Genomic DNA, 12,263 nt, shown 5'->3' with positions numbered 1-12,263 from the left:
CGGCCTACTCTACACAGCAATCTGTCCACGCTTCCCCTCCTGGCATACGGGCTCACCAAATCTTCACTGCGCAGAGCTCTGGCCCGATTGACAGAGTAAGGGCAATTCACTTTGTGGCGGCCCCACCTGGCAAACGGGTCACTAATACCTCACTGCACACAGAATTCGGCCTGATCAGCACATAGATTTCCACTGCAGTCCTCCCCCTGACATACAAGGGTCACCAACAACCCAGTCAGTACAGCAGACTTTCCTTGCACAGGGAATCCACTCAACAGGATTCCCCATTGGACCTCACTCTCTCCAATGCTCTCCTCTTTCTTACTGGGCACACTAGTCTTGGCAAGCAGGCAGACGCTGGTGCTCCAGGTTCCAGGGCAGATGGTGTTGGATTCCCTGGGCGATTTCCCCTCACACTGGGAGACTAGCAAGCCTTGCAAAGTTTCTCCTCCTCACACAGCCTGAATGGTTGCTTGACAGCTGACAATTTTGGGGGGTTTCAAGATTCCCCTTTTATAGTCCATTTCCAGACACCAAAGGTGATTTATAATTCTAGTCTTTGAAGTTCATGTTGGGGTCTGCTTCCTTTTGAAGAGCCCACTTCTCTGCCCTTTCTTCCTACTGAAAGCAGTTTGTCACAGTAAGAGGGACTCCAAAGTTGGTAGTCCCACAACACAGGCAGTAAGAGTGACTAGAGTTCACACCTGGATGTCAGCCACAGTGATGTGTATACCAAAAAAGTTAGCCCAGAGCTTTAGCCCTGCTCTTTATAATTCCCTTATGAGACCAATCTCCTTCCGAAGATGTGTACGGGTAAAGCCTTGCTCTCCGTTCTCCAATGTGTCCCACCCAGCTTTAAAAGGAATGTGTCAATAACCAAATCTGTCTGGAGGGGATTCCTCTTTCTCCTCATGTTTCACTAAGTAGGCTTGGGTTTCCCAAATTGGAACCCATAGTCTGCCATGTCTTGTGCTCTTCACAGGCACACATAAAGTGCATACATTTAATATACACACACATCTTTCATGTACTGTGCCACTGACCAGCACATATACACCAAGCAAATGCATTTAACATGCACACACTGCACAGCACTACATCCTTTATGTATTGTACCACTCACAGGCACACATACATCCAGCACATGCATTTACTATGCACATACACTGCCCAGTTTTGCATTAGCCCTGTAGTGTACCCTTCCCAGGCACACATACACCCAGCGCAGATACACCACTCATGCTCTGTGCAGCACTTGACAACAACCCAATGTAGGCCAAGTAACACAGATTAAAGAGGACCAGTTAACTCCTACTGATCACTGCACGATATGCTGCCACCACCGCACTTGTGCTACTTAACTCCTGGCTAAGGCAGAAGCATGTCACCACTATGAGGGTAGCAACTTGGGTGCCTCTCCTGGTCCAACAAGACCACAGTCCTTGCGACACACCTTGTTCATGGCTTACATTCATGATCCATGCTTGCCTATGACAATAAACATCATCATTAATGATCCACATATCAATACATTTGGGGCCCTCAGGGCAGGGGTGCACGTCTGTTACCATGTGGAGGTACAAATCTCAGCATGCTTTAGGGCGATGGCTGAATTACTCCATGTCACAATCATGCCATAGATCATATGGTAGCTTTAACTCTAACTAGCCACACCACAGTGCACAAAACATGAAGTGGCACCTTAACCTACTTTTAACATATAGTAAATGTGCCACCAGGGATCCTAGTACAAAAAAAGTGATGTTTGCTGGAATGCTTGAATTAATCTCAGCCACTCGTAATTACTCCAAGTGGCATCCCAGTGCATTGTTATTTTGCCACCATGCCACCTCAGTGTGGACCGAGCCATATGCAAATCAGTCATGACCCTGTTCCAGTAGGAACATTTTAGCTCAATCTGCCAGGCCTCGTCTTCCTTGAACCAGAACACGAACAATTCGTAACATGGACTCCGAGTCCTAGGTAGGTTCAGTGGAGATCCACGGGACACCGCCAGTCTGTTGTCCCTGCTCTGAATGGTAAGTTATCGATTGATTATAAATATAGAAAATATTATTTCAGAATTATTCCCATTGCTTTTATGGGGAACACACAACCTCCATCTCTTTTTGTTGGGGGCTGAGAGATAGAGCCTCCACATGGATCAACGGCCATCAAGGGGATTGAAAGCGATTTCTGATAGAGAAAGCATGGTGGCTTCCTGGATGGACTAACAGTTAATTTGAGAATTGATAAGGTGATTAAGAGGATCGTCTAACATTGTTTGTGATTGGGGAGAGCAGTGTCCAGGCTAAGCACTGCAATCTCTCTTTATTTTTTGGGGTAGTGTTTATTTTATTCGGCAATGGTGAGTAACTTTAAAATGCAAATGGTTTTCTTAATATTTCAAGTCCTGCTCTGCTAGAAGCTACTTTTTACTTAACAAACTTATGCCTGTGATGTATGCACAAACAGGAAGGAGATAATTAATTATATTTGGATTCCTAAAAAGCAACTGGTGCATCTGTTGTATTGTTTACATGCTGATGCCCCCTTTTTGCCTGGCCGGCTTGAAAACAAAGTTTGCTTCTGTGTTGATGCAGAAGTAGATACATATAGCCCTGGGGCACTATTGTTTAGTACGGTTAAGGTGAATAACTCATGAATTCTCAGTCTCCTTTCTTCAGAGCCAGGCATATGAGTTCCAGTTCGGTTTGGAGTATGCATGGACCACGTGCATCTTTGCCGTAGTGACAACGTACAGCATCACCTGCCCTATTATCGTGCCATTTGGTAAGTCCTAGTGCATATACCAGTGAGTCATTTGTGAGAACTTCAGATTCAAGGCACTTCAGGTGCATACACTCTGTGACACTAACAGACTGAACTATGTGCCGCCTTATTTATGCGCGCGCACACACTTTGCATGTTGATCCCACATGTAATGTACCATGATCCCATGCATTGCACTTTTGTATAGTTCCCATGTACACTGCAGTCTGTTCTTTGCATCCTCTGTTCTTAGTCACAGCACAGTGTGGGCGCCCACACTGTTTATGCTGTACTTCTGCATACATAACATATCTACTTTGAATTGTTCTGGAAAAGGATTAAGCAACAATATATTATTGTCTATGATGCCATTGTGTTGTTTTCTACTCTATCTTTTGCTCTGGCCTCTTCTGGTAGGTTTTGATTGTTTACCTCTAGTGCTTCTGTATTTCCTATCAGTAGTACTGCATTGTGATACATTGTGTTGTGATGCTCTTGGTGATAGTGCCACTTTTATGAAGTCCTGTAGTGCTGTTTGCTACTTTTATGACCTCGTCATTCTGTTCTTTCACCCCCCATTGGCAGGCTGGGGGCTGTAAGTGTTTTATCAAAGTTATATCAACACAGTCCCGGGCACACGTGGTGGGAGTATGACAATCGGACAGTGTCTTAGAGTGCGATGGCTGTGGCGCCGTGCTGCAGCAGAGAGTTCAAAAGCCAGTATGTTCCGTATAGATGGCCATCCTGTAAGATGGGCAAGCGAGAGGGCGTGTGCGCCTATCTGTTATCTGTACGGAGCTGGTCATAAGACACTGGTACCGTGGCGTCTTCCGGATGCGGAAGACACTGGACGATCCCTCTAACACTTTTCCTAGGCCCTGAAGAGTCACAGGACAATCTTGTGACGAAACACGTGTCGGCTGGTTGTTTGATTCTATTCTGTTGTCACTTCATTAAATGACTCTGAACATTATACTGGTGTCGACCGCAGCAACTTTGATTCAAAAGAGACTTTAATACCATTGTCATACCCCCACCACGTGTGCCCGGGACTGTGCTTATATGTCTAGTGTGGGTTCCTTGACTCACACACTTACGGGGGTTATTGGGTAACTCCCCCTGACCTGGCAGCACCGTGCATATTCTGAGCACAATCCACGCTACGCATACTAGTCTGAGCGCCAATCTTCCTGATTATACTAAAAACCCTACCCCTAGACATTGTTTTATCAAAGTTGTTAACCAATCCCCATACAAAAAAACGCACAAGGCATGCTGTCATCCCTAAGCAGTTGTATATCCTCTGTATTTACCTAATGTTCTAAAAGACCTTGTGGACTGAAACTCTCGTCATGTTTTATAAGTGCTTATTGTTCAACTCTGCAGGACATATTGCTTTTCCTAATTTATTTTTAGTTTTCCTTTGTCTTAGTGTCTTAATGTAGCCAGACTGTTGCTGTAAAAATATGTCTGTAACAGGTGTCAGTAGGAAGTTAATTGGCTGCAGCTTAACCAGACAAGAGAGCCCTATTGGAAGGGGGTGTCCGAATCAATCCTATGCCTCAAGCCACCCAGGTATATAGAGCTGAGCTGAGGCAAGGCACATTAATGGACCTTTCCAAGCCTAGTGTCCGTGTTCCAAAGATTCCCCACCCATTTCAGAACCCTAGTGCTTTTACATTGTCATTACAGGTCGAACTCTACATAAGAAACACTTTAATTTTCACAGTGCTTTGGCCATTTCTTTGTTCTAACAGACCCATCTATGGGCCTCCAACTAAAACAGGATAATTGAAATAAATCGCCCACCTTTCATTTGATCTCTGAAAAGATGTACTTTTCATCTGATACAAAATGTTAGAGTAATAGCTTTTATGGCTTGATTCCATTCTTTTGGCACCTCGGACTGTTATCCTGCTTTCAGTCTGCCTGATATTTTGAACTTTTTAAAACAATGCTGCATTTCAGTACAGACACATACACAATTCCTCCATCACATGTCAATCTTACGCTTGGTCATATTAAGAAAAATCTGAACTTTCTGCCACTACTTTAGCTAATTCAAAGAAGCCAGCTTGATATTGTGGGCACAGGTACTTGTTCCACATTCTAAACCTTTTGGAAACATCAGCATACCATATCCATGAGGAATACTTCTAGCCCATGTGCTCCAGTGGTCCTTTATTTCCTTAGACAACTGGATTAACCTAATCAGTGTGTCTCCTTGCACTTCTGCACCCCCTCCACCCACCTTTCCACCAGATTCCAAGTCAAAGTGAGAGGAGTTCATACTGTAGGTGCAGCGGGAAACCAAAATGCATCAAGCTCAGTGATGGCGGACAAAAAGGAACACAAGGAGAAACACCTGAAGGATACCAAAGTGCAAACAACAGCGCTCAAGAGATCCACCTAAGATGGATTCTCCTGTTAACAATAAGCAAGACTCGAACAACAGCTCAAACATGGACCTAGAACTGCAGCGCTTTATCTGCTGTCCATGATCTGACACTGAGCGCTAAAACAAACACAGATCTATTACAGACAGGAATGGCATGTTTAAGAATTGACTTTAAGTACCCCTGCTCCAGGATAGGTGAAGCAGATTGAAAAATAAGTAGGCTCAAGGATGAGAGCACAAGATCCAAGAAAGTTGATATCCCTTCTAAGAAAATGACCACTCTATCAAGAGAAATAACTGAACTTGTAAACTGAAATACGAGAGGCAAACTGAGAATTTTCGGTCTTCTTGAACACATGGAAATAAATGCTAATTCCTGTGCCTCCTTTTTTTTGATTTTTTTTTTTTTTTTACATTTTAGCGAATGAAACCCTCACTCCAAATTACTCCAAGCCTAAATAGAACCAATGCTGATCTTGGATCCCACTTGCATCTCACTAGATATAACCATTACAAACCTTATAAAAAGGAGAACTTCTGGAGAATGAATGAGGAAATTATAAATGACCTAGAAACCAAAGCCAAAGAAAAAGTTGCTAAAACAATTCTTAACTACTTTAGATAAAATACATCTCCATCTTCTCACCTGAAACAATTTGGGAAGTGATGAAAGCTACTATTGGGGGGGAGGGGGAACAATAAGCATGTCTAATAAAAAAAAAAAAAAGCTAATAAGAAATAAATGAACTAGGTGCCCGCGCTGTCTACAGACAGACGCGGACCTCCTACATATGCTCTGGTTTTGCGCCTCCCTGCATACTTAGTGGCAAGAAGTTATCACGGCACTTGCAACATGCACCAACAGGACAATCATGCGCACATGGAAAGTCTTCATATTAGGTCTTTATCCTAGATCAAAGAAAAATAGGGTCACGTCGCGATTTACTGACTTAGGCTTGACTGTGGCAAAGAGGTTAATATCTATGAGATGGAAACACACTGGCCCCTCTGTTGTCAACAGTTGGACAAGATCGCTCCTAGTCTGGGCACAAGCCGAAAGCACATCACTACACAGAGAGGACATAGCTGGATTATGCAAATACCCTATTGCACAGTATTGGGATACCATACTTATGGATTTAACACACATGAATGGGGAGAGGGGAAACAATTCCTGATGTAGGGGGTGAGGTCACGGCCTCACAGCTACGTAACGATACAGGCTCAGGTTAAGGCCTGGGGTTGCCACGGGGAAATGGGGCACATTTACAGTGTGCGAACGACATTAGAAGGGAAGCGCGGGCGCCTATCACGATAGGCTCACGAGCTTAGCGCGGATGTACTGGGTATGAAGCATATACACTGCATACACACCGACCCAGGAGTGATGTGTAGATAAAGGCCTTGTTTGTTAGATTATTATAAATATATATCATTTTTTGCGTCATCCTTTGATTTGACTGCATGCTCATCACGTGAAACATCAGCTGGACACACGGGAAAAGGAAACACCACGGAGAGCTTGACAAATAACTTGCTATTCCGATGGACATAAGCGTGCAATTATTCGGACATTTGTATATATGATATAGTGGATGAAGAACATGCGATGTAGACCGTGTCCTGCTATATAGAACAGACATTCAGCTCAGTAAGATGCCTTGACAGTGAAAATGACATTCTATGCCACATTCAATGTAATCAACTGTCCCTCGCTACACATATGTATACGGCTATTTGTAATTCTATGAAAAATATAAAATGACCGGATGGTGTGACATCCCAGTCACCAACACAGCAACCGAGGGTTGATAATTCACCCCTGTGATCTAATCTGTGTATGAATGGGAAGTATGTGTGCGAGTGATGCAACAGGTGAGGACATGAATGTGGTGTGAGTAAAGGAAAAGGTAATTGTGTATACGTAAACTGAGCAGATTTCAAGTCGTCATTTTAGGATGGAATGTGATGTGTATTGGATTCATATAAACTGTACTCAAAGCATTCCCTAATGAAATGTTAATGTTAATTGTTTGTATGTTATAAGTGAACACTATTTATTAGATCATACATTCCAATGAAAACAGTTGTCTCGTTTTTATAATTAATTGACAAAGAAAATGAAAATAAAAAGGAGTCCAAAAGGAAAAATAATGTTTATGAGTTTGTGTAACAGATGATGACCCAGAGAGCTGTTATCAGCCAAGAGTAAAGCGACATAGGTCAAGTGGGAGTAATTATAGTATTTACCGTTGGTTTTCTCCCCCTCACTCCCAGACCTTCAGATGGATTTATAGGGGAGCGCCTGTTCCATTCAGAAAAAATTAATTATACAAATGAAAATCCCTAAAATATGAATACAAAAAAATAATTGGTGGAGGAGAACATATATGGGTCAACAACCACCAGGCAAAAACATTGTGCACAAGGTTTATTTCTGTCTTTAATTATGACAAGACGGTGTTAAGGATTCCCATTGTTTCCTTCTAAACTAAAGGTTTTCTCAGATTTTCACCCAAATGAAGAAAGCTATCTCCCATTACCAAATGACATTGTGTCCTTTTCTGACCAAAAGTAATTTACTGTCTTGAGTGTTGGCTTGTTTACACTTCTCTAAGTAGGAATGAGCCTTCAAATTCCGCCACCTCCTTTGATGCAGGGAGAGGACAGCAAGCTTTTACGGCTACTATTTAAGATGGATCATTTCCTGTATCCAGTAATGTTGCAAGCACCAGAGTCTGCCATGAGTCCTTCATGCACACTTTTTTAACAACTAAACTGACCTCAGATTTACTCTCTAAATCTGTGCCAATGAGCAAACTTTGTAAGACGATAGCATTGTCAGCACCATAAGATTTCTACCAACATTATGCACTAGAATAGATTCATTTTTATATACAAATGCTTGTTGTGGCCATGAAATCTTAAGGAATGTTTTTCCTTGAGTTTGACTGTATGTTGCTACTTTCTTTCACTCCTCTTTCTTTTTATATTTGGGTCTGCTTCATTGGTAGGAAATTGAAGAGAGCCAGGATGCCAAGGTGGGAATAAGTGAATCTGTGGTAATGGTAGTCGTCTTTATTTTTTGAGTCTAGTCTGTTCTCAAATCCCTTTCAGCAGCCTCTCAGTATACCCAACCACAACCTTGAACAGCTACAAGATGCATCGGTAAAGTACAGAAGTGGACAGCCTTGCCATCACAGGGGCTTGCCAACTGGTCACACTCTGACATTTGCATAGCTCTGGTTAGATGTTTGCAATTCAACTGTCACAAGGAGGTAGGCCTTGTAATGGTCTGAAAGAGGTGTATGTATATTATGGGAGACGAGCACCCACCATGTATGACCCCTAAAAGGATGAAACGCAGACAATCTGTCCTAGTTTCACATCTTTCCTGACAATAGAATAATATGTCTGCACTGTGTCATTCTCCTGAGGACTTGAGGGTCGGTCAGTTTGGGTCAAGTTGTTTATAAATATAACTTGGACAATACATCTAGTTCTGTCACTGTTGCAAAATTAATTTACCCAACTTGAGGATAGTAACCACAGGTTAAGTTTGTACTCAAGCCAAACTGAGATATTTCCAGATGTAGACGAGGACTATAGGCCAGTGTCTCTGAAAGACGGCACCTGACCTGCAGTTCCAGGCCGACAACCTCTTCTGGCTCTGGCCTGTTGTGAATATCCTGATTTCATATAGGCAAGCCACAGCCGATCATCAAATCCAGAACGCAAATGAAGGGTGTAGCACCTTACATTTGGAAATGAGCTCTTTCCTTGTAAAGGTTTTATTACCCAAGTGTTAAATTTTTTCTGAAAGATAGCTGGTTTAGAGTATCCTGAAGAAAATGAGGAAAGCTGGACAGTTTTTCAGTTCAGCTATTAACTTGTATCTTAACAGCCTTATCACAACTACTCAACAATAATCTGTATTTTGCCAGATATGGCAACATAGGTTTGTTGTCACTGTGTCACTTCTCTATGACCTCTGATAATTTCCTTCCTACTCATGCACAGGGTTACTCTACATGCTGCTGAAACACTTAGTGGATCGCTATAACATCTACTACGCATACATCCCGACCAAACTGAGCCAAAACATCCACACAGCCGCCGTCAGCCAAGTGATTGTGGCCCCAGTACTCTGCATGTTTTGGCTTCTCTTCTTCTCCGTTCTGCGGCTAGGTAAGGCACAGCCTTGTGGGATGCATGGACACTAGACTCCCAGGTGGGGTTGTCCTTGTCACGGGTGGGTCATTAACACACATGAGGTAAGCTGTCCACCTATTTAAATATTTCCATGATTCGGTTGGTGTGGGGGGGTCTGTGATATTGTGGGAAAGGGGCTGGTGGTGTGATGTGGTTGCCATGTTTTAAGGAGTCAGGTGGTATGGTATTACAGTAAGTTAATATCTATTTAAACATATTTTAATTAATTATGATAATTTAGTCAGTTTCAAATGCCTTCAAACACATCTATGTTCATGAAGTGTCTGCAACTCATTCCTGTCCAGTCATGTGGCAAAATGAGATGGGTAGAAGGAAATAAGTAAACCAATGGAGCCATCTAGCTGACGATTCCTTTCTTTAGAATCCTCCCCCAGCGTGACACTGGATCCGGATATTGTTTTCCTAGCACGTCTGCGTGTCGGAAGAGGGCCTCACGCGACTTCGTATTGACGTCATGCAGCCAACCAATGTGACGTTAATGGAGTATATATAACCCCCTCGCCGATGTTATTTCCTTCTTTTTCGTGCTTGCAGCATGGATCCATAGGGGTTAGGGGGTCCTTTTTCCGCCCATCTCAACAGTTTTTCGAGGGAACAGTGTGTTTCTTTCTTGAAAAGTTTTCAAGGTTTAAACCCTGTGGATCTTGTGGCAGACAAATGTCAGTCACAGATCCTCATACCATCTGTATGTGATGCCTTGTCGAACATCACAACTCCTAGTAATGTGGTTCCTGTTGTCGTCTTTTGGCGAAGGCATTGAGGGAGCATCGTTTGAAAATCAGGCGGCGCTGCTAGCAGAGGCCCAGCATAGTCGTTGGTCCCCCTTGAAGTCCATAGATCGCTCAAAGACCCATTCGTGTGAGGGTTCTTCACCATCGATGTCGAAGGAGTCCCCAAAGCAGAAACTGACAAAACTGACGTGCAAGTCAGTCTTCTCCGATGCAGTCTCCCAACCTCCAGTTGAGGAGTCCTTACAAGAGTCCATCCCACACCTCCCTGTTTTCCCTAGATCCGGGGCGACTTTGGATCAAATGTGTGAATATTATAATTCCCTGCATAAAGTCTTTGGGCCTACGCCTCTCTCTGGTGTGCTTTCTAGCCCCAAACAGGTGGGGGGTGTCTTAACTGAATCTGTGCCAGCGGGTTCACCCTCCGAATCAGTCAGGCCCTCCGGATCCATTGTCTGATCAGTAACTGCGCCAGTGCACAGCCCTTCGGGGTTCGCACCTTTCGGCGCCATAGTCTGGGCATCCAATGACATTGGCAGTACCGGTCAACACTGAGCCAATTACTCTTTCTGACATCGATACAATGATGCAAAGTAGTCGGACAGCATTGGATGCTGCGCCAATGGGCTGTCTGCTTCCGACAGCTCTCCATTTGTCCCTAGACAACCTGTCACTGTTTTTCCTATGGGAATAGTCAGTTTTCAAGGTGAAGAGAATATAAGGGATCAAAACCCTTGTGACAACTGTCCTGCCTCCTGTAGAAGGAATGTGGTTGACACTGTGAATGAGACAAGTGGAATTGAGTCCACTCCAGTTTTGGACTTACTTTTTCCACCTGGTATGGCTACAGAGGTGAGTTCCTCTTATGCAAAAGTCTTAAGGAGGTGCAGGTGTAGTCTTGGATTGGCAACTTCCCTTGGTGGAACTATCCACGGACCCTTCAGTGAATGTACTTCACCAGGGGAAGACAGGAGTGGAGCCCCTTCTACCTTATGAGTCTCTAGATGACATTGTATTAGGAGCTTGGGCAAGGCCGGTAATGGGAATGCCAGTAGACCAGGCTATATCCCATAGGCCAGTACATTATCATATGTGGTCCCAACGTACAATTCATCAAAATCGGAATAAACCAAAAAGGATTCAAATCACACATATATAGTAAATCAATACTCAGTGTTATTTAATCACACTGATTGCACACATAAATCATTATTCAAACATTATCATGATTACAGTGCCCCTAGGTGGGAAAAGGAGTGGGTATTCGTGATTGGAGCGAGGATGAATGGGTGATTGGAAGATATATGGTTCAAATCACATAAATCGTCATTAGGACAACATTAGGCTTATTTCTTAAGCCAAGAATTCCACAATACAATTAAAGGAACAGATAGCCATGATCAATGATAGAGCCACAGTGATAAATCGCTGTTGGTCAGAAAACAAACATTATTTTCATTCTTTCAGAATTTTGAAGGAGGATTGTTATGATTGAATAAGTGGCATATTCCTCATGATGGCACACAGTGAAGTGCGTAATCCAGGTGTTAGTGGTTATACATTTATGGTGATTTACATGTATCGTCATCAACCTTTCTGACTCGTTAAGATCATAAAGGATATTATATGGGCAGTTATTCTAAAGGACTCTTTTCAAGTGGAGTCATAGTCTTTAAAGTTATTACTTGCTATCCTGCAATAGGTTTTTATTAATTCTATTTACAGTTAGGTTTAGAAGTGGTGACTTTCTAGTTTCGGTCTCTCTGTGACAGCTTTTCATGTGATTATTTCTTTATGATCCATAATGAGTTGTTGCCTGATACACAGATCATACAGGTTTTTCTTCACTCTCAAGAAGAGCTAATCTTCAAGAGGTGATAACTATTATGGTTTATTCTGTGCTCTGAGTAGAGGATCTTTTGTATGCTTGGTAAGTAGTTATAGATATATATATGCTGAACCAGGATCGTTCAGCTTGTGAAGTAAAGACCCTCATTGGGGAGATAAGTTACCACTCTGTCAAGTGTTAATTGATCTGTCTTAAGATATAATAAATTCATGAAATATAGTATCCCCTACAGGGACATTTTGGTGCGACCTTACACCTTGTCGGAGTTAGTCTTGCTGTCCTT

At 42.9% G+C, this 12,263-nt stretch overlaps 1 protein-coding gene across 2 annotated transcripts in view; it reads left to right on the top strand.

The window, feature by feature from the left end:
• The window catches only part of TMEM63C (transmembrane protein 63C), a 537,448-nt gene that overhangs the window by 515,089 nt on the left and 10,096 nt on the right, over positions 1-12,263 (top strand). For both annotated transcript variants that reach the window (XM_085626682.1, XM_085626681.1), the window contains 2 exons: positions 2,688-2,793; positions 9,191-9,358. In XM_085626682.1, coding sequence (XP_085482808.1) covers positions 2,688-2,793; positions 9,191-9,358 — 274 coding nt within the window. The remainder of the gene's footprint in view (positions 1-2,687; positions 2,794-9,190; positions 9,359-12,263) is intronic.

Source organism: Triturus cristatus, chromosome 9, assembly GCF_964204655.1.
Source record: "Triturus cristatus chromosome 9, aTriCri1.1, whole genome shotgun sequence".
Classification (NCBI taxonomy): Eukaryota; Metazoa; Chordata; class Amphibia; order Caudata; family Salamandridae; genus Triturus; species Triturus cristatus.
This window is presented reverse-complemented; position numbering and strand designations above follow the sequence as displayed.